The sequence below is a fragment of the Thalia democratica genome, unplaced genomic scaffold (assembly GCF_965202585.1).
Source record: "Thalia democratica unplaced genomic scaffold, ktThaDemo2.hap1.1 HAP1_SCAFFOLD_824, whole genome shotgun sequence".
Taxonomy (NCBI): domain Eukaryota; kingdom Metazoa; phylum Chordata; class Thaliacea; order Salpida; family Salpidae; genus Thalia; species Thalia democratica.
In genome coordinates this window covers 1-26,240 of record NW_028139788.1, presented here as the reverse complement: position 1 = coordinate 26,240, position 26,240 = coordinate 1, and the positions used below count along the sequence as shown (strand labels likewise).

General features: G+C 26.8%; 1 protein-coding gene across 1 annotated transcript; it reads left to right on the top strand.

Annotated features, from left to right (window-relative positions):
- Window positions 1-750: 750 nt before the first annotated feature.
- On the top strand, window positions 751-19,798 carry LOC145847109 (kelch-like protein 25). Its single transcript, XM_082953523.1, has 2 exons — window positions 751-991; window positions 18,348-19,798. The coding sequence occupies exons 1-2, from the start codon at window positions 751-753 to the stop codon at window positions 19,796-19,798; spliced, it is 1,692 nt and encodes a 563-aa protein (XP_082809649.1).
- Window positions 19,799-26,240: the final 6,442 nt, after the last annotated feature.

The window sequence follows — 26,240 nt, the reverse complement described above, 5'->3', positions numbered from 1 at the left end:
AAGCGTTAAAGAAGAGCTGCATTCAATCCGAAAAAAATTTCATTCTAAAAAGGAGGTTATTGTCTGAGCTGAGTTAGTTTACGTTAAAGAGTGACACAAATTAAAGTTTCATACACAGGGTTGCCACTCTTGAGTCAAAAAAACTGTCCTGAGTGACCAAAAACTGTACTGAGTGACCTTAAACTGTTCAGCCACCCTTTTTTCCAATATTGAAAAAAAATTAAGTTCTTCAACAAAATTGGTGGTTATTATAACTGTGAGACCTTAAGAAGCAGCAATTGTTCAACAAAATTTTGAACTTTTTACAAAAACTTTTTAATTTAATAATATTTTTATTCTCAACACAAGTTAATAGATTTTTTTATGTTTGTTATAAGAATTTTTATTTAATTAGAAATATTATATGTTTTGGTTTTTAGAAAACAAATAAAGAGATCTCAACTACTGGAGGAGAAATAATGAACTTATTCTTTCAAAAATTTATTTTACAAACTAAGTTTAGGTCAAAGACCTGTCAGTGCTTAAATAAATCTTATTCAAATAAAGTATTTATTACAGGCTTTGTGGCAACCCTGTTTCAATGTTTTTTTAATGAGCATCTAAAAAATAACTTATTTAAGCTGCAAAACAATTAAAGCTTAGCATGCAATCCTAATTATATCGTTCAAGTTCTAATTGATTCTATTTGAACAAGGTGTAATTTTATTAAATAAAAATGTCAATGCAAAAAAGAGTTTGGAGAAATTGATCATGGAGGTGAGGGCCGACTTTGCAAAAGGTCTGGGGGGTATTTCAAACAATATGAGGGAACAGAAGGAGGAGCTATTGATCCAAAAGAATAGAGTTGTTGAGCTTGAAAAATCAGTGAAATTTATTAGTGGTGGTTTTGACAAACTGGAGAAGGAAAACAAATGCATGAAAAATCAAATAGAAATGCTAAAATCAGATAATGTAAAGTTATCTGAGATTGATAATAAAGTTAAGGAAGGTGGTGAGTTGTTTCAAAGAGTTAACCAGATGGACAACTTTTTAAGAATGTAAAATGCTGAAATCCAAGGGATACCAGTATCAGACAATAAGAATCTTGAGAGTTTGGTGATGAACACATTTAAAATAGTTGACCTGAGGATTAATAGAAAGGATATTGTTTCATTTAGAAGGATGAAACCAACTGGAAAGGCGAAGATTAAAAGAAAGTATCTAATCCCATTTTGGTTAAGGCCATAGGGGGGTCAAACATTTTTTTTTTATAAAAATTAACTCTGGCTTTTATATGAAAGCTTCAAGTACAAACTACAAGCCAGTTTTTATAGAATTCAAAAATATTATTTAACTTTTGAGATATTTAATTTTTTGTAAAAAAATTTTTTGTAAAAAAATTTAAATATAAACGTATAGACCGCAATCTTCACTTGAAATTCACTAAAAATCTATCTCCTCCTTCATTTTTCAAGCAATCTTCTTAAAATTTTTAGGAAGTATTCCTTATGATAAAAGGAAAAAACTTTACTTTAGAATTTTAATAATTTTAAAAAATAAAAATTGTATCACAATAATAAAATAAAAAAGTTTTTTTTTTCCAAAAAAAAAAATTTTTACAAAAAAAAATTTAAATTCCAAAGTAACGTTTTTTTGTTATTGTATAAAGATTAGACTGTGAAAGTTTGAAGAAGATTGCTTAAAAATGAAAGAGGAGATAGATTTTAAATGAAATAGTCTTTTTTTGCTGTTTTAGTTTTCCCTACCCATAGGGAACCTATTATGCGGTCCGACTTTGACTGGGGTCATATCTGAAAAAATAATTCGAGTTTTTTAAAACAATAAAAATCATCTTGAAGCTTAGAAAAACTCTGTAAAATAAGAACAACTTGTAAAAAACATGGTTTACCCCCCCTATGGCCTTAAATCTAGATCTTTTGAGCAGAAAGTTTAAGATCATGAAGGAGAAAAAAAAGTTGGCAAATGCTAATCTTAGCTCTATATGTAATAACATTGAGAAGGTGTACATCAACAAAAATTGTCACAATTTAGTTGGGACCTTTTTTACCATATAAGAAGGTTCCGAAAGGCTAATGGCTGGAAATTCTCTTGGTCGTCTGGTGGGGTTGTTTTGATGAGGGAGAAGGAAACAAGCAAGGCTGTTGTAGTTCATTGTGTAGAAGAGTTGAAAAAGTATTCTAAAAGTAATATCACTTAATTCTAAATATATATTTTTTTTTTTAAGTTTTTATTGAGATTTTATTTAGTACTTTAAATGAGCTTAGAAAAGACAAAATTAGTTAAAACTACTTTTTGTTGGGGTTTGTAGAGTTTGCAAAAATGATTTTAAACCTCCAAATTTTGACTATATATTATGATGGGTGTAAAAAATGGATACATTTAAATTGTTCTGGGCTATCTAAACTTAATTGGTATTTCTGTTCTTATAACAGTGAATTTGTTTTATTGTAAAAACTGTACAAATAGTTTTAAATTTGACACTGTTGGGAGTGAAGACTTTTGTAAAATTTGTTTTAAAATATTTTCTTCTAAAGATAAATGTGTGTATTGTGAAGGTTGTTTTAAATGGAAGCATTTCAAATGTGTCAGTATACCAAATAAGAGTCTTACTAAAATATGTAAAAATGATTTACTTTTTTTTTTTAAGAAGATTGTGATTTGAACATGTCTGTTTGTATAGATTTAATTTGGCTTGTTAAGACTCAGAAAATTGTTTAAGTAGTTTTTTTTCTATGTAATAGAAAATGTCATTTTGAATGTACAACTTATAAAAATTTTCTTATACCAATTTAAAAGCAATAGTTTTAGATTTTATTGTGATCTATGTGAAAAATCTGTGTTTCCATTTCAGAATGTTCATGATCTTGACTATGATTGGTTTAAAAACCTAATAAGATCAGTATTAATAAAAGAGATGTTGAACAATATTTAGACTTAAATTGTGTGAATTTTGGAAAGAAAATACTATTAGTGTTGTTTACATGAATATTAGAAGCATAAATGCAAATCTACTTAAAATTGAGGAATTTTTGAGTTTAGTGAAAAAGCTACCTGATTTAATCTGTGTTTGTGAAACTTGGTTGACTAGTCTGAGACCTTTTATGGGTAAACTGCATGGGTATGATCTTGTAAATAATTTGTCTAGTAGTAATAAATCTGGTGGTGTTGCATTTTTTGTAAGAGCTTGTCACTCTTATGAGATTGTGAAAGGTGTGTCTTTTAAACAGTGTGATGTGAATGATTTAACTTAAAAACAATAAACATCTTATACTTGGTAATGTGTACAGACACCCAAGCTCTACATTTAATACTTTTAAAGAAAATTTTGTTAAAGTTTTAGATATATTAAATGAAAAGAAAAAAGATTTTATAATTGGCAGTGATGTAATATAAACTTATTTAATAGAGATCAGCGCACTTGTGACTATTTGATTTGTACTTCTATTGCTGGTGCTAAATAATTTGTTGATTCCCTAACTAGACTTTCCTCTGATTGTTCCACTAGTTCTTTGATTGACCATGTTTATTCTAGTTTTGGGCGTGAGTAGCTAAATGAAAATGTTGTAGATTATGATATATCTGACCATATGCCTGTTATTTGTGAAACTGAATGTTTAATGAATAAAAATGAATTGTGCTATCAAAAATTAGTTCAAGATTTTAGTAAGTTTGATGTTGGAGTTTTTTTAAATGATCTTAATAGGAACTTGGGTAAATTGAAAATGAGTATTACAAAAGGTGAGGATATAAATGAGTGTTGGAATGAGTTTGAGAGTGTGTTTGGTAGCACAGTGTTTTATCATGCGCCAATTAAAATTTTTAAATAAAAAAGATCAAAAACTAAAAGCTAAACCTTGGATTAAAAGGGGGATTATTGTTTCAATTAAAAAGAAAAATCTAATGTTTAAGTCTACCATCAAAGATAAAACAAAAAAGTTTTCAATTACATTTAAAAAATATAGAAAAATTCTGAATCGGGTTATTGAACGCTCAAAAATGCTTTATTTTAAACAGGTTGTAAACAAAAACAAAACAAACAGTAAAAAATTGTGGAAAATAATTAAAAATATTGTTGCTACTAAGCCTATCTCTCATTCAAAAATCAATGGTGGTGCTTGATGTGCATGGTAATATTGCTGTTGAACCAAAAAAAATTGGAAACATTATGAATAAAAATTTTGTGTCTATTGCTGATGATCTCATAAAAAAAGAACACGTGTTGCTTGTGACTATGATGATTTTTCATTAGATTCTGTAAAAAATAATTTTGTTTTTAAGAATATATCAGCAAGCGAAATTGAAAAATATATCAAAACAATGAACCCTAATAAGAGTGTGCGTTCTGATGTCCATAGTATTTGTTTTGTGAAACTTAGTGCAAAAAATAATTTCTCCCTACCTTTCTATGTTGTATAATAATTGTGTTGAGTATGGTGTGTTTCATAATTCTCTTAAACATGCTGAGGTAGTGCCAATATATTAAAAATGGTAAAAAAATGATGTAAATAATTATAGGCCTATTTCTCTTTTGTCTTCTTTTTCTAAAATTTTTGAGTCATTAGTGTGTGAGAGACAGAGTGGTTACTTTCTGTCAAATGATTTACTGCACTGCAAACAATATGGGGTTTAGAAACAATAGTACGACTGAGTTAGCAGTAAATCAGATTGTTGAGGAACTAATTGAGACTGGTAAAAAATGAAAAGGTAAATTGTTTTTGTTTTCTTGTATCTTGCTAAAGCTTTTAATACTGTTAATCATAAAATTTTTTTATCAAAACTTCAATGTTATAATATAAAATCCTTATTTCAAATTTTATTGAAAGTTATTTAAAAAATAGAAGTCAGTCTACTGTTGTAAATAATGTTGTTTCTGAGCGTGAAATTTTGAATGTTGGGATACCACAGGGTTCTTGTTTTGGTCCATTATGGTTTCTTGTGTATATACATATTTTCAGCTACAAATATTAAATTGAGATTGTTTGCAGGCGATGCCTGCTTGAGTTATCAACATTGTGATATTGACCATGTTAATACTGTTATAAATATGGATTTGAAAAAATTGATGAATGGCTGTGTAAAAAATAGATTGTTTATTTATTACTCAGAGACAAAGTTTTTACTGTTATTAGAGCTGCAAAAAAAAAAGAATTTGGTATTAAGGTAAATGGTTTTCTGATTGAGCAGAGTAAAAATATTAAATACCTAGGTGTGGTATTAGACGATAACGTAAATTGGAAGGCACATTTAAAATACCTTAAATCTAAGCTTTTGAGAAGTTTGTTTTATGATGTCAAAATTGAGATATTTTTTGGATATGAGTACTTTAAAAATGGTGTATTATAGTTTGTTTTATCCTCATATCCAGTATGTATATCTGTTTAGTGTGGTGCTGCTAATTGTCATTTGAAGCCAATTGTTTGTATGCAAAAAAGAATTGTAAGATATATTTGTTGCATGCCTGCACTGACTCCAACAAATTCATTGTTTTTAAATGAATTCTGGTATTCTGAAATTGGTATTCTGAAATTAAATGATGTTTTTAATTTGCAAGTTTGTAAGTTGATACTGAATACTTTGAGAGGATTTGAGGTTGACCACAGTAAGTACGGTTCATACATACAATACAAAACATTCAAAAAATAATATTTTGTAATTGAAAGACCTAGAACACCGCTTGGCCTAAACTCCTTCAAATATTTTGGCCATAAGTTATGGTCTAGTGTTCCAGAAATTTTTAAAAACCTAAAAAAGGATCAGTTTAAATATAGTTACAAAAAACTTTTGTTGAGCCAGTAGTATACTGAGTAGGTTTAGAGTGATGTGGTTGAGTAATTTGTGTTGCATGCAGATTTTGCTTAATTACTTTTGGTTGTTATTTATTATCTGTTTCTCTTAATATAGGTATGGTCAATTTTGTTTGTGTTTACTCTCATCATGATTGGCTGGTTTTAGTCTGTTGATGGGGAAAGATATTGTATGGCTTTGCTGATTGTTTATTTACTTTTTATTATTCTTATATTATTATACTTTATTTTTTTAGCTGTATATACTAATTATTGATTATTATTGCATAACTATAAGTTTTTTTTTCTTTTGTTAGACTAAAATTAATTTTATCAATACAAGTTTCAGAAACTACATTTTTGTCTTATAAGATTTTTTATTTTTATTTTTTTTAATTTATTTATAATTTTTTTGAGTAACATTTCAGTAAAATAGTTAGTTTTCAAGCTTTTAGATAGTTATTTATGCTAATGTATTCTTTATAATGCTAGTTTAATGCATTTTTTCAACAACTGATTGTGAATTCACTATGTGGCAGTGATTGCATGATTAGATTGTTGGTGTGATTTTTTTTGTTGTAGCGGCGGTGAACACTTACTTGGGGATTTGAGCTACATGATTTTCTCACACTTTGTGGTTTTTAATGTTGAGATTTTTAGCCTTGTTAGTGTTCTCCAAATGGCTTGTCACCAAGGTTTTTTTTTATTTGTTTAAAAGATATTTTTTGTTTATTTTATTTTTGGATAGTTAAAGTTAATTATTAATGGGGCAGACAAAATTAAATATGATTTAACACACTCACTTTTCCCCAGAAAATGTTTTTTGTTGCAAGGGGTAGAGTTTGAGACTGATGTTTCTTTACCATAAAAAAAAAATTATTTATTTTGAAATTGTAATTAAAAAAGAACTGAAATCAATGTAAAATAGTTTAAGTAGTTGTTATTATCCTACTTGAGTACAAGAAATGACAGACACTATATTTAACAATTAGATCTATTATATTTTTATTGGGGCTGTTTCTTTTTAAACAGTTATTATTAACTGCCAAGACCAAGTTTCTACAACTAGCTTTATAAAAAGTAAATTAATGCAACTCATTACTTACACATTCTAAAAATAATGTGCCTATTTTGACAAGACACTAATCATAGCAACCATGATTAAAAAGGTGGTGTAATCATAATTTTTGGGGTTGATTCAAAACTGGGTTTTTTATTGTGATCTTTTCAAACTAACTTTTAAGTAACGTTTTTTAAATTAATATTAAGTATAAATTTAAAACGAGGTCCAAATATCTACATATATAGGGTGCACGACTACTCAAATTTGGACAAAAACTTAAAGTTTTTTTTTTTAAATTTAACAGTTATTTTTCTGTTTTTATTATCACTATTACCCCTAACCCTTACCCTCGATCGGTGCTTTCTTTTTGTTTTTTTAATTATTTTTCTTTTAGTTTTCTTTTCAACAATAATTGTTACTTGTTGTTTATTTTTTCCTATTTTTACTATAACTGTTACCCCTAACCCTTACCATTTTTTTATTAATTCATTTTTAGTTTATTATATATATTTTTTTTTTACTACCACTGTTACTCCTACCCTTTACCATCGATTGGTAACTTTTTTTTTTAATAATTTTTTTTGTTACTTTTTTTATTTTTTTAATATTTATTTATGTTTTTATTCTCGTGCAAAAACGACCCTCTCTGCAAAAATGTTACTCGTGCAAAATTGTCACTCGTGCAATTTTGACCCGTATCTATTTTCATTATGTATGATTTAATTAAAATTTTAAAGTGTTTGTAGAAAACTTATCTTGTTTGTAAGTTTGTAGTACATATTTATATCAATTGAATATCAAAACAAAAAGAAAAATTTTTGTTTATTTGAAAAGATAAAAGCAGCTTTTTTCTGATTAGCTAAATAAAAAAAAACCACCCCGTTTAATTGCACTTAAATCAAAAAATGATTGAAATAAATTAATAAAAACAAAATGAATACCATAACTTCTCTAAAAACTGTTTCTGTCTTTTAATGTTAATGATGTAAATCAGTTTAAAGATAAAGCACAAAACAAAAACGAGACTCAAAGTAAATTAAAAAAATAAATTATAAGTAAAACGAAGTAAGCTGGACTTAAGCTTGTAAAAAATAATAGTAAAATTTATTAGAATTTGTGCCTCGATTCGTTTGTATAACAAAAATATTGTGCAGTATGGATTTACAAGCGGAGCTAAAACAGTATCATTTAGTCTTGATTTACATCTAAAACAACATTTAGTTAAGTATATGTTAGTTCTTAACTGTGACACACACGAAACGAACTAAAACTAATTTACTGATATTATTTACTTAGGACTTATTTAATCGCATACAAATTACACATTGTAAACATAAAAAACTAGACAATAATAGAAACTAATTTTGCAACTAGCAGTTGTACAATACAAATTACAAGGTAAATAGCCTTATTCTAACAACTGACTGACAAATAGCTCAGGAGTTTAAAATTCAAGAAGCAGATATAAATAAAAAAAGTTTAAAGTGGGTAGAATTTACATATTTTCAAACTTAATTAAACACTTGAAAATTTAGTTAAAAGGTTTTATAAACTTTAAAATATTTAGCAAGAATGTTTGTAAGTTGATTTAATTTTTTTATTTGATACTTTTAAACTCAGTTTGAATGTTAACAACCAATCAGATGCCTTATTTCAGATCTTTATTTTTGAAGAAATCTGTTTTGAAATATAATGATATGACAGTCTTTTTGCGATTGAAAGTAAGGATTAAAGCTTCCAAAATTAAAGAAAAGCTAAAATCTAGCGGTAGTAAATATAAATATTATAAGCTAATAATTTTTAATGTAATAATTACTTTAATAAGTAGTTGTTACGAATAAACTTCAAAAATGAAATATTTTAAACAATAAAATTTGATTTAATTTCATTTATAACGACCATGACTAAAAAGATACTTAAAAGAAAATGTCAGAATAAGTTATGTTAAATATGTTTTGAATTAAGTTAAAACATTATTTCTTTGAGTAACACTGACTTTATGTGATTATTTTTATTTATTAAAATTCAAACGACTTAAAAAATTATAAAGTTTTTTCTACTCATGTGTGAAGCTTTAGATTTTTAAACTTAGTTATGTAAAATCAAATTTACTTTTCGCTTTTTTATTAGTGTTCTGAACTTTAAACGTTGTAAAACATTGAAAACAAACTTAAGAATAGTTTATACTTTAATTTTACTTATAACAAAATATGTTTTTATCTTTGTTTTTAACAAAATGAACTTTTTGTTTTATTTATATTCTTGAATACTTGTTATGTGTCTTTCTGTTTAAGTGGCCTAGTTGATGTCTAAGTCCATCATATAGACAGTAAACTTGCAATAATAATGATAACAAGTAGTTTGGTAGAGATTTTTTTTAATTCATAATAAAGTTATACTTACTTATTATAATTTACATTATAGTTATAAACAGTTTTACAAACCTATATATAAAAAACTGTATTGTAAAGGTAACCATTTTGTAACTTTTACACAGATTTATTAATATGAAAACATATAAACTCTCAGTTCTTTTTTAAAAGTTGACTTTTATTATGACTTAAACAAATGAAACTGAATTTTAAAATAGAACTTTTTTTCTCACCTCTTAAAGTACTTAGACATAATAGAATTAGTTAGTTTATGTTTTTAGCTTAAAATATATATGAAAAATTAACGAAATGTTTTCTCATGCAATTAATATTAATCAGTCTAATTTTTTCTTTTGTTATATTTTAGACATTCAACTTTTAATGTCTACCACAAATCAAAGTATAATTTAATAATACTATAAAATTACTTCTACCTGGGTATTTATACTAGGTCAAAGTTTTCTTTATTTTATTTTTGCACAAGGTTACATAAAAATTCAAATTCTGACATATCAAATTCTTGAAAAATAATTGAGAGTATCTTTAAAAAAGTTGTGTATATCTGTAAAAAAAAACTTTTGTAGGTTTTATTAGTGGGTAACTGTCAAATTCGCACGAGCATAAAAAATTGCACGAGTGCACAAAATTGCAGGAGTTGAATTTTTTTTTTAACTTATCTTTTAGTTTTTTTCTTTTTTTTGTTTTTTTTTTTATTCTTGTGCGAAATTTATCCTTGGTGCTAAAATGTCTTCGTGCAATTTAGTAACCTCGTGCAATTTTGACCCGTTCCCATTATTAGTATCTACAAGTGATTTTTTCTTTTTTGAAAAATTTTAATACTTTTATGAAATATTTAAAAATTACTAAAAACTACCATATTTAATAACTTATTTTAGTCTTATTTCAAAAATTTTTGAAAACTTGCAAAAACCTTTAAAATGCTTTCAGATATTATAAAGACCCACACACGTATTCTTATGTTTTAAAAATATATTATGATATACAGTTTTTTATATAATTTTAAGATTTTGAACTGTCAGAATTTGATTTGACCAAATTAAAACAGTCGTGCACCCTTTGTAAATCTTATGTCTAATTTAAGTGCATCAGCTAATGAACCAATGAAATAAAAGTTTACGTTTATTTCATGTTTTGTTTTATGAAAGTTAAGTAAACATTCTAACTTTTTCTGGTTACTAGTTTAATTCTTTAACTCTTTTTATTAAACTTAATGAAAAATTTTAAATACAGAATCAACAATATTTTTAAGTACAAAAAAATACCTTAGTAAGGATAGGAAGTACTTTGGTGATGTTTGCTAGACTTATAAGGACATATGATTAAGATGTGTTTTTCCTTGATTAAGAAAAATCTTTAAAATAATTTGAAAATATTGAAAAATAAAAAGTCGCTGGCCAAAAAACTAATTTCAACCCCAAAAACAAAATATTTTTCGATTTTTCGACTCAATCAGTAATAAAATCACTTATACGCGTCCTAGACTTATAGTTTATATCTTTATTGAAAGCTTACAATTATAGGCATAAGTTAGAGACATTTCAACTGCTTTTGATGCACTATGACGTCATTATTATACAAAATATGAAAATTTTATGTACAAAATCCTAATTTTTTCTAGTATAAAGCAAATTCTTCTGCTGTTTTTAGTTATAGATTTTTTGATTTTTAACTTAAAATGTATGGAGTCAGCTAGCTAGAGAGATATTACTGATATATTGTCATTTTAATTGTATGTTGATATATATATATATATACATTTTGAATCACTTTCAGTTATTAGAAATTATAATCATTAAGAGTACTTGTCTAAGAATAAAATATCTAAACCTATATATCATAGAAACTGCATGTAAAATTGTTAATATTAGTGTAAACTTATTATTTAAATATAAAGAGATTTTATTTAATTAAAAAAAAATATTTATCTGTGTTAAGGTTCTTTTTTTAGCTAAGTATGTTATTGTTTCCACATCTTTATTAGTTTAAGTTTATAAAGTATTATACATTTAAATTAGTTATTAGTTTGTTTAAATGTATTAATTCTCTAATTTAAAGGCTTTGTTACAAACCCTTTTAAGTTTAAACTCATAGCAGTTAAGTACTACTGTATTTACTTATACAAGTGCTACTTACAAGACTGAGCACTTAGCAAGGTATAAAATTTTGTCTGAATCATATTTAAAAGTCTATACCGTGATAAGAACTATAATAAATTTACATGCAGTTTCTATGATATATAGGTCTAAATATTTTACTCTTAGACAGGTGCTCTCTACAACCAAAATTTCTAATAACTGAATGTGATTAAAACGTACTTATATATATATATATATATCAACCTGCAATTAAAATGACATTACATCAGTTATATTTTTCTGGTTAGCTGACTCCACACATAATATATAAAAAAAAAAACTTAAAGTAAAAACAGCAGAAGAATTTGCTTTTTATAATAAAAAAAAACTGGATTTTGTAGACAAAATTTGCATATTTTGTCTAATGATGACTTCATAATACATCAAAAGCAGTTGAAATGTCTCTAATTTATGCCTATAATTATAAGCTTTCATTTAAGATACAAACTATGAGTCTAGGACACGTATAAGTGATTTTATTACTATTTTAGTCGATTTTTTTTTGTGATTTTTGGGGTTGAAATTAGTTTTTGGGGCTGAAACTTTTTATTTTTTAAGTTTTTGAATTTGTTTTTAGATTTTTTTTAATGAAGCAAAGACACATCCATATCATATGTTTACATATTAATTTTATAATATGACCGAAAAAATGTGCTGCAATCCCTACCCCTAATCTTAGTAAAAAAAGTTGTTATTTTTAAGCGACAAAACAGCACTAAATATCTATTTATAATAATTTAAAGCTTAGAATAATGAAATATAAAACAAGCTTACTATATTATTGTATTTATATGTAATAAAAAAAACTATTAAAATGTATCTGGTTGAATACTTTTTTGAGCAAGTATACCATGGACTATATTTGTTATAATACTTATATACAGGTTTGCCACTTTACCTGGAAAAACCTCGAATTTGAAAGTTTAGCCAAAAGAAGCCTGGAAAAATCCTGAATTTAAATAATTCTGAAAAAAAACTTGAAAAACATGGAATTTCGAACAAAGATCACTAAAAAACCTGGAAAAATCTGGAATTTTAACACCATTTTCACAGTAGTAAAACTTCAATTTGATCTGAAATTCAATCATAAATATATAAAACTTTTCTCATCATCAAAAATTTTTTAACATGTTTAAGTTAGTTTAACAGTATCTTTTCAATGATTTTGTACTATTTAACACAGTTTCTTAACTTAAACTAGTTACCAACAGAGCTAGTATTCCCCACCCCTAGTGTTGTATTAAAACAGGGTTGGCAGCCTTTTATAAATCGCGGGAAATCTCTTTAGAAAATGTTGCTCGCGATCCGCTAAGTTTAGAAAAAGTCTTTAAAAGTATAGTTGTAATAATCCATACAGAAATTATATTTTAAACCAAAATGTAATAAAATAATCTATAAAAGAGCCCAAGTAATGCGTAATTATTTAAATTATAGCCTAGTTGTAAGTTTTAACCAGAAAAACTTTTTTGTTTTCTATTGTTATAAAAAAAGTATATTTTTTATTAGATTTTAGCTGAAAAGTACCTCGCGGGCCGCAAATTTTGACTATAAGTAACTCATTTGGCCCACAGACCGCAGTTTGCGGATCCATGTATAAGAACTATACATTAATAATCACTATTGTGGTTTACAAAATGAAATTATATTGATAAAAAAAACAGTAAGTTTTATCATAGTATAAATAACTAGAAATATTTGAAAATGGCTTTGTTTAAGCTTTTATTTTGATAACTATGCTTCAAAACTAAATTTGATATCTGTTAAAAGTTTATCATTTAAATTGTTTTTGTTTTTAAATTATGTTTAACATTTTTATTTTTTTTACATCTAAAATATTTGGAAAATTAAAAATTGTTGTATATTTTTGAAATAACAAATAAAAATTTTCAGAAACCTACTTAAAGTAGTTTTTAAAAGTTATTTTACTAATATGCTAACCAAGAAAATGTTTGTTGTTGTAAAGGGTTTGAGACTCCTGTTTCTTTACAATAAAAACAAGATAGTTACTACATAATTCTTAGCCTATAATTAATTAAATATTATTTTTTAGCTAATAAGTTACTGTCGAGTTTTAGTTTAATAATATTTAATTTTGCTTCTAATTTATTTTTACTTGTTATTTGTTTTCATATTTGTTATACAAAAGTAAAAAACAGAGTACAAGTTAAATTTTTAATTTTACTCTTAAAGAGCATACGAGCCAAAAATAATAGTTTGTTTTTACTCAAAAATATCTTTAAAAAGTTGAAACTTACCGTCGAAGGTTATCTTTAAACTTTTCTTATTAGATTGATACTTATAAAATTAGGGTTTTATTTAAAATTAAAGTGACGTTACAGTTAAACTTTAAATTTATGTATTATGTAAATTGCTTTATCGCAAATAATTTTGTTTAAGTAAGATATTTATTTAAATGACGAAGTTAAATATTGCTCTATAAAGTTGTAATTCTTTTCATTGGATGCAATTTGAGAACTTTTATTTTTATTTTTTTAATTAAAATAAGAGTATATATTTACTAACGAATGATAGTAAGCATTTTGATACAATCATTATTATATTTCATTGAACGACAAAAACCAAACTCAAAATACTTTGTCCTTTGGACCTAGTGCACGAAAAACCAAGTTGCACACCACAAATATCTGGACAAATACAAGGAGTGTTTGTAGATAGGGTTGCTTGATTACTTTACAAACTCTTGTTTTTTTTTTGCTTTTTTTTTTTGATATACTCAGGGTTGCCACTTTACCTGAAAACCTGGAAAAACCTTGAAAAACCTGGAATTCGACAATTTAGGCAAAAATAACCTGGAAAAACCTGGAATTTGAGAAATTTTGAAAAAAAACTGGAAAAACCTTGAGTTTTGATCAAAAAACCTGGAGAAACCCGGGACTTTTAATAATTTTAACATTTTCAGTACTAAAATTTCAATTTGACACAAAAAATATATCATATAAATAAGATTTTTTTGTCATCATCAAAAAATTTTTTTACTAAAAAACACGTTTAAAGTAACTTTACAGCATCTTTTAAATGTTTTTGTACTATTTAAGACAGTTTCTTTTATAGAAATTAACTTAAAACTAAAAATAGAGCCAAAAATGTTTACTTTTAAAAACCTGGAAGAAATTTGGAAAACCTGGAAAAAATTAAAAAAAAAACGAGTGGCAACCCTGTATACTGGATCAAGTGTTTTTTGCAAGGATGTTGATCTTAATTTTTAAAACAAATCCGAACCCGATTGGGTCCAGCCAGAAAATCCGGTGGAGTCAAATTAGTTAATGAAAGTAAAAACTTTTAAAATTTTCAAATTTATAACATAATGTAGTTTAGGTGACACAAGTATACTGGTTAAACAACAGCATTAGGACTTCTATAATTGTTATAAATATATATTGTAGTAATAAATTGTTGCTATTTTTAAAATTAGAAAACTGTGGTCTACAAACATGCAAATTTTGAAACTTTTAAGGATATTTTGGGATAATAGGTTAAAAGTCAAATATAAAAAGGTTTTTAGTACAATTGAGGAAACATTTTAAGCTAACACCAAACATTCTGGGTTTGCAATGTGTAAAAAAAAGTCACGTTTGGAACAAAGACAATCGTGAACCGTGAACAAGGTTGCCATAAAGTCAGGGATGTCAGAAAAATCAGGAAAAACGAAAAAAAAGACAAAAGTTAGGAAAAAATGGGGATTTTCGAAAAAAAGTCAGGAAAAGTCAGAAATTTTGATATAAATAATCTTTAATAAGAAAATTTACCATCATCAAATAATTCATTTTGCTTATGTTATTTTCTATAAAAAGTCCTTTCTCAATTCATCTTTCTTCATGGAATAATTGAACTTTTGGACTAAATTAAAACCTTCTAAGTCTTTAATAACGTACTTTTAAGCTGGTTTTAATAAAGAATTTGGCTCAGAAAACTCAGGAAATGTTTTTCAGCTTGAAATCTGGCAACTCTGTGTGAACTTGAGTTTTTTTTTTAAATTTAGCTTGCAGCCACCACAAGCATGCCAGCCGCTGTAATAAAACTTAACTACAACAATGAAAGCTTAATTTTACAAGATTCGGATCCGAAACTGGTTGAATCTTAATTTGAAAATAAAAATTAGGATCTAGAAGGGTTTTCAAACTGAAAAAAGAGATCTGGATCCTTATCCAGTAGAAAGCTAGTTTTAAGTTAATATTTTATTCTTGATTAGTTTTTGGAGATACACTGATCACCACAATAACAACACAGTTCTTAAATAACTGATAGAAATTGATAAAATTACAAAATACAGTTTATTGAAAGTGAAAAAAAAAAGATGCTCAACATTTTTGATCCTAGCAACCACGGATACCTTTTAACGTCTTGTCTAGGACATACTGATGAAGTTCAATACAGTATAATTTTTTAGGGTAAAAAAATATATAAACATTTTTTTTTGACAACACTTAGTTTTTTTCTTTAAATAATCAAAGTCTCCCAGATATTTAAGCAATAAAATTTCAAATCAGAATACCAATCACTAATTTTATTCATCTTACTGCTCCTTTTGCAAGATATCAATATATGCTGTTTACTAAGTGCAAAAGTTACAATTTATTTATTTTGCATTGTAAATTTTATACAAATTTATAATTTAACTTCTTTTAGCATAGAAGCTAGCAACGTACAAATCGCAAAAAGATTTAAACCGTCCCAATATCCGGTACAAAACCATATAAATTTATTCTTCTAAACTAAATTTCGAAACTTGCATTAGATATTATGGGGTTTAAATAAACAAACGAAAATCTATTAGATACAGTTCACAGGGAGTAAAAATTTACGATAGATATAGTAAAAATAGGCCACATAGAGTTATTATTTTGTTAAAATGAACTCAATAATTGAGCAGTTTTCTGGTTAAAGAAAATTTTAAATGCTTTTGCACGCTGACTCAAAACCTTGGCAATCCCTTTATTGGTACTTGCAAGACTTTGAATACCAAAAAGCTTAAATATCGAAAATATTTACGCGAAACTTCATAAGGACGTTCGTAGAACAAAAGAAAAAAGGAAGATGCTCGAATTTTTTTTTGTCTAACGGCCTGGGTTCAGGAAGTGTAAAACTTAGCATAATGGTCTTTTACAAAACAAGTTAATCTCTCATTTAATTTAGGGTTGGAATAAAAGTATGTAAATAATGCATTTAACATTCACAAGTAATCAGAGAAAAGTGTATCGAAATTTATTTATAAAGCTTTGTAAGTAAAAAAAAAAACATTTTTGGTTAAAATAATCTAAAACTGAACATTTTGCTAATCTATTCTTGATTTAAATTTATTATCTACATTTATTTACCAAAAGGCATGGTAGCGTAGAAGTTTAGCTTGTTTTTATTTTGTACTTGCATTGACTTAGAGATAGCAAATACTTTTAAAGTTTTAATATAAGAAAAATTTTATGTTACTTAAGATATAAATTCACCTGTGTAAAAAAGTAGGTTAAATCTTTGCTAGAACAATTTCAATTCAACTTAGAACTTGGAATGGCTAAGTTTTGTTTTAAAGTTAAGCTAGTATAAAAGTTGCATTAAAAAGATATTCCTTATTTAAGTGCATGTTTAACTTTCTTTCAATGATAACAAGACTTACATGTTTTACTAAAACATAAAGTAAGCTATACTCCATCTAAAACCCTTAATTTTTTATGCGTTTAAGATTTCTAATTTTTGTTTTGTCAAATATAAATTATAATTTAATATAGCTTAAAATAGACTTAAACAAATGTTAAAAAGTACTTCAAAACCTATTCGAAATCTACTTGCTGAAAAGTTTAAGATCATCGCACTATGCAAGGAGAATTCAACAAAAAATGGTATTAAACAAAGTAAGATTCAATTTTTTTTTTAATTCTATGATAAAGTATATTTACCCAGTTATAACAGTAAAGTAATCTGTATACTATCAAAATCCACCGTCGTTCTGGCTGGATTTTGATCGCGGGTGGATTTTGAACGTGTCCCAAGTAATCACTGTTAAAATAAAAATTGATATGTTCACTAGTATCAATTTTACTTCTAATTTACTAGTGCGTTTATTAGTATTTATTGAAATTGAAGATTCAAATTATTTGGTAAAAGAGTTTAAAAACAAAGTTTTGATAAATTTTTATACTGAATGTCATTTTTTAGATTTATTACATTACAAAACTACAAAAATTTGTAAAAAAAATTATAATTTCAATAAAATTTTATAAGAAAAAAAAAGAATGTACATATTTCATACCATTTTAAGTGCTTTCTTTATTAATATAAACATCCGGTGGTGGTCCGAAAATTTATTAATTTGACATTTTTTAAGTCTTGCAACGTTCGAAACAATATCACTGGTATATTTTACATATTTGTTTTACTAAAAGTTATAAAAATAATTTAGCTAAAATTTTATCTAATTTTTTATAACTTCTAACATACTTTTTATAAATAAAATATCATTTTACTTTTGATATATGACCAGCAATTTTTTTTATATGTTAAAAATTAATTATAATAATTTTACTATCAAGAAGCAGTAAAGTAACCTCTCTGAGTTCCTTCTATACTTAATTTTTGTTTTAATTATTTATTAAAATTTTTTCAAAGTCCATTGAAACAGGGACGCAATGCTTTCTGTGTCCCTAGGTAAGGAGTTTTTCGAACACCAAATGTACATAGTTTAAAAAAAATTAGCAGGGAAATTAAAAGCTTAAGGATAAAACTGACACATTTTATGCAGTTTGTTTTAAGGGGGAACGATTTCTTAAGCGTTCCTCCCCAAGCATCCTCTCCAAGCATCATCCTTATCTGACTTGTTTAAATGTACAAGTTTGAATTTAACTGAATTTGATCTGTTTTAAGCTCTTTTAAAAAGTGATTTCTATCTTAAACTAATTAGTGCTAATTAGTTGTAGCTAGTACTTGTAATAATAACTTGTTATATAAAATTTGTACATTTTAGGAAAACTGAAACTTGGTGGATTGAAAAACTTGATTTTTGCATTGAAAACAAAGCATTGTATTTTAATTGATGAAGATAAAGAACATAAGATATGCAACGCTTTAAAAAGAAGAATTGACGTTGACAACGTATTAGCGGTTTATTTCTTCGCGTACTTGTTTAAACTCCCAAGTTTATCCAAGCTTTCATTGAGGCTCATCGAACGGTGTTTCTCAATAGTTTCTGGTTCACCAGACTTCTCCTACTTGGACGTAAGATGCGTGGCAGAAATACTTTCAAGCGATGAGCTGGACATCGATTCGGAGATGGAAATTGCCCACATTGCAGAAAGCTGGTTGCTGCACGACGATGCACGTTGCAAGCACGCGCGGCGCCTTTTGTCGAAAGTTCGCTTACAGCTGTTGTCGACTGCCGCCTTGAAACAAGTTCTGAACAAACCGTGTTTCAACGTGAGCATTTATGAAGCCGAAGTCGGAGAAGCAGTAGCAGTTCGGTACTGCAGCCAAAACAACTATGACGTCATAGTTGGCGGAGGTTATACCACCGAAAGTAATTTTGCTTCCTTCAATGATGTTTACGGGGTCGACGTGAACACTTTCAATGCGAGAAGTTTCTCAAAATTTAAAACGGCGCGGTCAGAATCCAAGATGTTTTGCGTGAAAGGCCAGCTTTACGTTTTTGGCGGGGTGCAAGCCGTCAAAGGGGTCGACAAACCGGTTATGTCCGTGGAAAAGTTCTCGCCTCGCGCCAACGCTTGGCAAAATGCAGCTGAAATGTACGATGGCCGACGTTGCTTCTCCGCAACCTGTTTCATGGGCGACGTTTACGTAATGGGGGGATTCTTTTGGAGATTTCAGAGAGGAATTCAAGCGGAAGCAACCAACTCTTGCGTGAAGTTCAGCTTCGAGAGCGGGAGGTGGACGGAAAAGGCGCCGATGAAAGTTGCGAGGCGTGACGCTGCAGCCGCCGTCTTCCTGGGAAGAGTGTACGTTTGCGGGGGATCGTTTCGCATGAAGAGCGGCGAATACTACGATCACGTGACTGACTCGTGGTCGCGCATGGGTGATTTGGTCGAGGGAAGACACGAACATACGCTGGTGGCATCGGGGGGTAAGCTGTTTGCGTGCGGCGGATTGTCAAACACTTCTGTCGAGGTGTACGATCGTTCGTGCGACAAGTTTTTTTTGATCGGCACGCCACCGCAACTCTCTGACTTTACTATTTCTTCCCCCGCCGAGGCCGTGACCGTCGGACGCAAGCTTTTTGTTTTTACCGGTTTCAAGGGCGCGGTTCTTGTCCTTGACACTGAAAAAGGCGAATGGACGGTGGAAAAGTGTAAATTTCGAAAGGGTTTGGCGAAGTACAGCTGCGTTAAAATGCCGCATTTTAACCAAACCGCAGCAAAAAACAACCATCTGAACCAGAAGTCGGCAAACTGCAATATATTTTAATTAAAAACATTCTCTTGAAAAATAAAAAACAGTTTAGTTAAACTACCGACAACCAGGCTTTTAACTAATAATTAGTAATTACAAGTGGTGTAATTATCCTTATTCTTTCACAGTTTTAGTTTAAGACTGCTACAGTTATTTTGAACAACTGCGATCAGCGATTCATAAAAGGCTGTTTCTTTGTTTTAACAAAACTTTAAATACAGTTTTGTTTGAATTTGAATGAAGCATAATTACTTTTGAACATACCACATATGGTTTAACAATATAAAAAAGATTAAATACTTAAGTTAAATAAAATTGCTATAACACCAAACTTATAAAAACTTAAATAAGGTAAATATAAACTACAGAAATTCAACAATTGTCAGCAAAACTCTCTAAAATTTTGGACAGTTTATTGAATTTTTACTTAAACAACTTTTTTTTACTTTATATTTCTTTTAACTTCGAATAAGCTTAATGTTAAAAATAATATACCTATTTTGTTTATTCACGTTGTAATTAAGTTAGAATTATCAAGGTAGTAAACTGTTTGACTTATGGTGTTACTGGAAACGTTTGTATGTTTTGGATTTAGTGATGTTGTTACATAAATTTATTTGTTATTATATTATTAGTCATTTATTATATTATTACTTTACTATATTATTAGTTTGTCTATTATTTGTTTATCACATTAGTTGACAATTTCATACGTCTACTAAATTTTGAAAATTATAAATTAAACGTTTTGAATATATTCATTTTTTTTATTTTTCTTACCTATTTCATTTTAAACTATATTTCAATCCAATATCCAATAAGCATAACAAATTCAGATAAAATTTTTTGCACTAAGAGCCTGACTAAAATGGATAGGTGTCGGAAAAGCACATCGTCGCTTCAGCACGGAGTGTAACTTTTGCATGTAGCTTCGCTTAAGCACGACCGCCAATTTTTAATTAAAAAGTTAAATTATAAGTGAGATTATATTGAGTAAAAATGTATAAAACTAAACTTACTATAGTTAGAATCCAGTTGAATACGCACTTAAGTACTTTGGATGTGCTAATTCAAGGAAAAAATACTTACCAAAACTTGTTTTCAATTAAAATTATAATTAAGTAATGAGAAATTATAAGACAAAGCTTGGCAGTCTTTCAGGCAAATTACTGTTTTTATTAATAAAAATAACTTGCAGGTAGCAATAAGTTAGAAAACATCGTTTGTAGGCCCTACGTTTAGAGAAGAACTATATTTAATAATCAAAACAAGTACTATATAGCAAGAAATCGGTAAACTAAATAAAAATTAGACTATTAGATACTTAATTAAATAGTTTTTAAATCAAACATCAGTGCTTTAGATTAATTATATTACATACTTATAACTTTTAAAAGTTACATATCCAAATGTTTCAAATGTTCTATTTTAAGTGTTAAGCTTTTTTAGGCTTTACTTATAAACTTATTAGATAGATTTATTTTGTAACAGAAAAAGAAATTATGACATTTATTTTATATGTATTCGATAAAACAAATCATTTAAAATATTATTTTAACTAGTTGTGTACTAGTAAATTTTTCTCCAAAATAACAGCTAAGTTCTTTAAGCTAATAAAAAATTCATAAAGTTGATTATAAATAACACATATTAAAGTTTTTTTTACATTATGAATTTCTTTGAACAAGCTATAAATTTTTATTTTATCAATAGCTCATTTGGTAAACTTAGTTTTGCCTAAATATCTTGCCAGTGCTCAAAAAAGAGTTTTCTAATTCAAACAGCTTTTTAAAAATTAGCTTTTTACAATTTTAAATGTATATATAATTAACAAAACACTACTATATACGTGTTTACACTTAATGCTTATTAATAAAGTCTTCCTCAAAGTAAAATAAAACTTAGTGCATAAAGCATCAAGTCCGAAGCAATTGTAAAATGGTATATTTTCTATATAATGTATATATTGCTCTACTTTGCCTAACAACCATAGAACAATATATACCATTTTAAACAAAACAAGTATGTGTATTAAAATGTTGAAAATAAGTTAATTTATTTTTATCTTGTACCAAGAGAACTTAAAAATATCTTGCTTTTCAAAAAACTTACTATTTCAAAATAAGTTTTTCAAAAGTTAGTAAACAAGTAAAAGCGGCTCATAATGAATTTATCTAAACAAACTTAAACTTCTAAAATATGTATGCCAAAAAATGTCAAAACATAATTTACGGCTGTTTTAAAAGAACAAAGTTGAAGTTTTACAATAAAAGCTAGTTTATTGGTAGATGTTTTCGTTAGCTTTTACAGTAATGTGTGAAAAGAATTGTAAGAAAATTTATCATAAAAAATTAAAAACTATATAAAATGTAAAAGTTTTTTTAAGCGTATTTATAGTTAAAATTTTAAGAATTTATTTTGGTTTTTTTACTCAACTCATTAGTTATTAATGATTTTTATTGAACGACAAAAAAAAAGCTCTCAAAAAAATTGATCACAGGACCTAGTGCACGAAAAAATCCATCGGTTATCTAGTCGTACACTACTTGGATATTGTTAAACGTCTTGTCTAGGACAGGCTTAAAAAATAACTAATTTAGTTTGAATTCATTGTTTTTTATCTATTTATCTTTAATATTATCGTTATCATATTTTTTTAGCAATTTAAAAAAAATTATATCAAATATAGTTGTTAAACGTTTATGGTTTGATCAATGGATTTAATATAAATAAGTGTTAATCGGCAATGCATCAATACACTTAGCAATAAGTTTTATAAATTTTACTTATGAAAATCAAAGGTATAAAATATATATGCTACACTTTTTTTTTGTAATATTCAATTTTTTAGTTGCATGATTTAAAAATACATAAAAAATAAGCAACAAATAAAACAATGGGGTAAAAAATATTAAAATCCAAAAAAATCATTAACAATTATAGGCAGAAAAGCGTTTAAATTTATTCTTAAAATTTATATACAAAATTAAGTTGTTTATACCAGAATGTTTGATTACTCTACCATTTAAAAATAATTTTATAACAAGACGACACAAATGATAAAAGATTAAGCTGGTTTTTAAAAAGACAGCATTCCATATGCTTTTTTCATATGCCGCTTTCTAAATATAAGAATTCTCTTCAATTTATAACCTTGTTTACAAACTTGATGACTTATTACTATTTTATTATGTTTTTATTAGTTTTTACTTCAATTTTAACAGAAAATTGTGTTGTGCTTTCTAAAAAACTTGGTGCCTTTTAGATATGAAACTTAGTTGTTATGAACTATAGAAAAATTACTTGTTTAGCTAAACTCTAAGTATAAACTGACCTAGTATACTCAATTTATCAAACAGTTAACAAACTTTTAAAATTGGCTTAAAGGTGTTTAAAATTGTCAAAATATAAAAGACTTACTCAAGTTTTTAAACTGCAATACTTAATTAAAATACTAAAAAAACTGCTAATAAACTTTTTTGGGAACAAAATTTAAATAAAAATATCGACAAATACTTTGCAATTTTATATAATTAGTAAAATATTCCAAAACACGCTTTTCAAGTACTATTGTGTTTAACTAAGTTATAGAGTAGGGATGGGCAACCTACGGGCCGGATCCGGCCCATAGAGTAACAATGACCGGCTCCGAAATTTTTTTTTTGTTTTTTATGTAAACCGACCCGCGAATGAAAATGACCGGTCCCCAAAGGCCGATATCACAAAATATGTATAAAATACGTATAGTTTTTTCTCCAACAAGTGTAAGAGTTAAATTTTAAAAATATATTATATTTATTTTTAACTTTACGTGTAGTAATAAAAATAAAATTTTTTTTTACTACTTTTTTTAGTCTAATCTCAGTCGGAATATTCTTTTGTCAAATTGCCATTAGCAAAATGTTTTATTTTAAATCAGATTTTTTATATATCTTACTTTGTCAATCTACTATGTCAATGACATTCATAAACAATGTTCTAGTCAAAAATGACATTTTTTCCTGAGTAAGTAAAGAGTTGTTTACGTCAATATTAAAAAAAATAAAATATTTTTAATTCTCCATAAGTAATTGACAATTATGTTAGATTAACTTATTTCGATTAAATGAATTCGAAGTAGTGTTTAACCAGATCCATAAAATTACTATCCGGCCAGATCTGAATCGTTTTTTAAAGTATTATGCGGCCGAATGTGGATGAAATTTTTTGATTATGGTCCGGCTAGGTCCTAAATCTAAAACAGGATTATCCAACCGGGTCCGTACACTTGATGCGATAGATTACTGTTTCGAAATGCTCGAAATGTTTTCGAGATACCGATTAAAAACGTTGCCCAATGCCGACCACTATAGAACAAAATATTAATATTAAAAAAAAAATATATAATATATACGTCATGATAAGCTTAAATAAAAAATGTGAAACAAATACTGTTAAATACCAATTCAGTAAGAAACACATTCTAAGTTTAACATTTATTCGCATGACGACGTTTCGACTTTCCATTAGTCATTATCAACAAAATACTGTGCAAAAATAACTAAAATTAGTGATAAACAACTAAGTATACAAAAATTTTTTAAGTATACTTAGTTGTTTATCACTAATTTTAGTTATTTTTGCACAGTATTTTGTTGATAATGACTAATGGAAAGTCAAAACGTCGTCATGCGAATAAATTTTAAACTTAGAATGTGTTTCTTACAGAATTGGTATTTAAAAACTCCAGTATTGCCACCTGTTTTTTAAATACGGTTAAGATAAAAAATAGGGAAGTTATGAAAACAAGACTTTTTTAAGCATTTGTGAATACGTAGAAACTTATGATGGTAAAAAGAAATTACAAAAAAGTATATACATACAATTTTTAAAAAACATGAACGTAATAATGATAAAAAAAGGGTAGAAAAAGTTTGAAGAAAAATATAATTATTATAATTTAGTTTATGTACTTATTAAGAACGAATAAAGTTATAGTATTAAAGAATTTAAATTTCAGAACGACTACTTTTTAATATACTTATGCAATTTCAAAATATTTTTTTTCTAAAATAAATAGAAAAACTTTAAAAAATTATACAAGTTTGTATTGAAGACGATCTTTTGTTTACAAAGCTTTGGCCTTTAGGTTTTCATAAAAAAAGATTCTAAAACACTTTAATAATATACGTTACATTCTTAGTTAAAATAAAACTGTAATTTTGTTGTCATTATAATGTTGGAGCAATCTGGAAAGTTTAGTAAATGAAATCCAATTGCCGAATGACTTTTGGTAGGTTTATTACCGATATTAGTCATGCAGTTTAATAACCAACCGAAAGTTCAAAAAAGCAAAATGTTGTCAAAGGTTCGGAAATATTAATTTGCCAACAACATAAAAAACTAAACCTATTAGCAACAACATTCTAAAACAATTTTTTGATGACAACTTGAGCATTACTACAAAATACTACTTAAAAAACTACAAAATGATAAAAAAATATGGTAAAATATAAAGAAAAAATAATGACCTTGATGAAAAACTACCTAGACTAGACTAAAGCTATAAAAAATTATAAACTTATTATCTTAAAAATGTTAAGTAAGTATCTTTGTTTTTTTTCTAATTTTGTTATTAATAATTATAACCAGTATTTTTTTATAGTAAGCTTTTTTAAAGCTAAACTGTTATAGTTTTATTTTTTTAACACTTACCTCTTAATGTATAAACCAAACAAAATTTAACATTACACAAATCAAGCCGGTAACAATTTATGTGGAAATATTTTTAAAATAAACAGGAATTGAACTAAAAACGAATTTCAAAAACTCAATACATAATTATACCTAAACTATTAACAATTACTGCAGAAATTCATTCCGTTGGAAAATGTGGCTTATTGTATTGTGATAACGTGTATTTTTACTTAATTTTTTGATCTACAAAACTAATGTTGCATTTTAACTATTATTCAGTAACCACTTCATTTATAAAAAAAACGAAAAATATAATAAAAGTATTAACTAAACTACCTTGAAAGAGAATTTAAATATGAATTTTTTATCCTTTTGTATAATATCTTTTGTATATATATTTATCTTAAAACTTAGTAAGTAGTAAAAAAATTAATGACTTAAACGTATATTCTGAAAAGACTAGTTTATGTTAAAAAAGGTATAAGCAAAGGCAGTTAGTTCAGTTGAATGGTTTAAATGTGGAAATATGGTTTTTGAAACTCTGATCATTATTTTACTAAAAGTTTTATTTTTACACCTAGCCCTCAGGCTAATTATTTAAGCGCTTTTTTCGCCGTTCAATAAACAATATAGTTTAAGTTTTTAGTAACTGCTTATCAATTACCAATACTTATATGGTCTTTCTACTTGCATTCACAATTTAAATGTTCCAGATTTTCCATAGTCAGCTGTAAGTACTATAATTCAAATTAATTCCAAATAGCTAAATGCTATTCTCCAT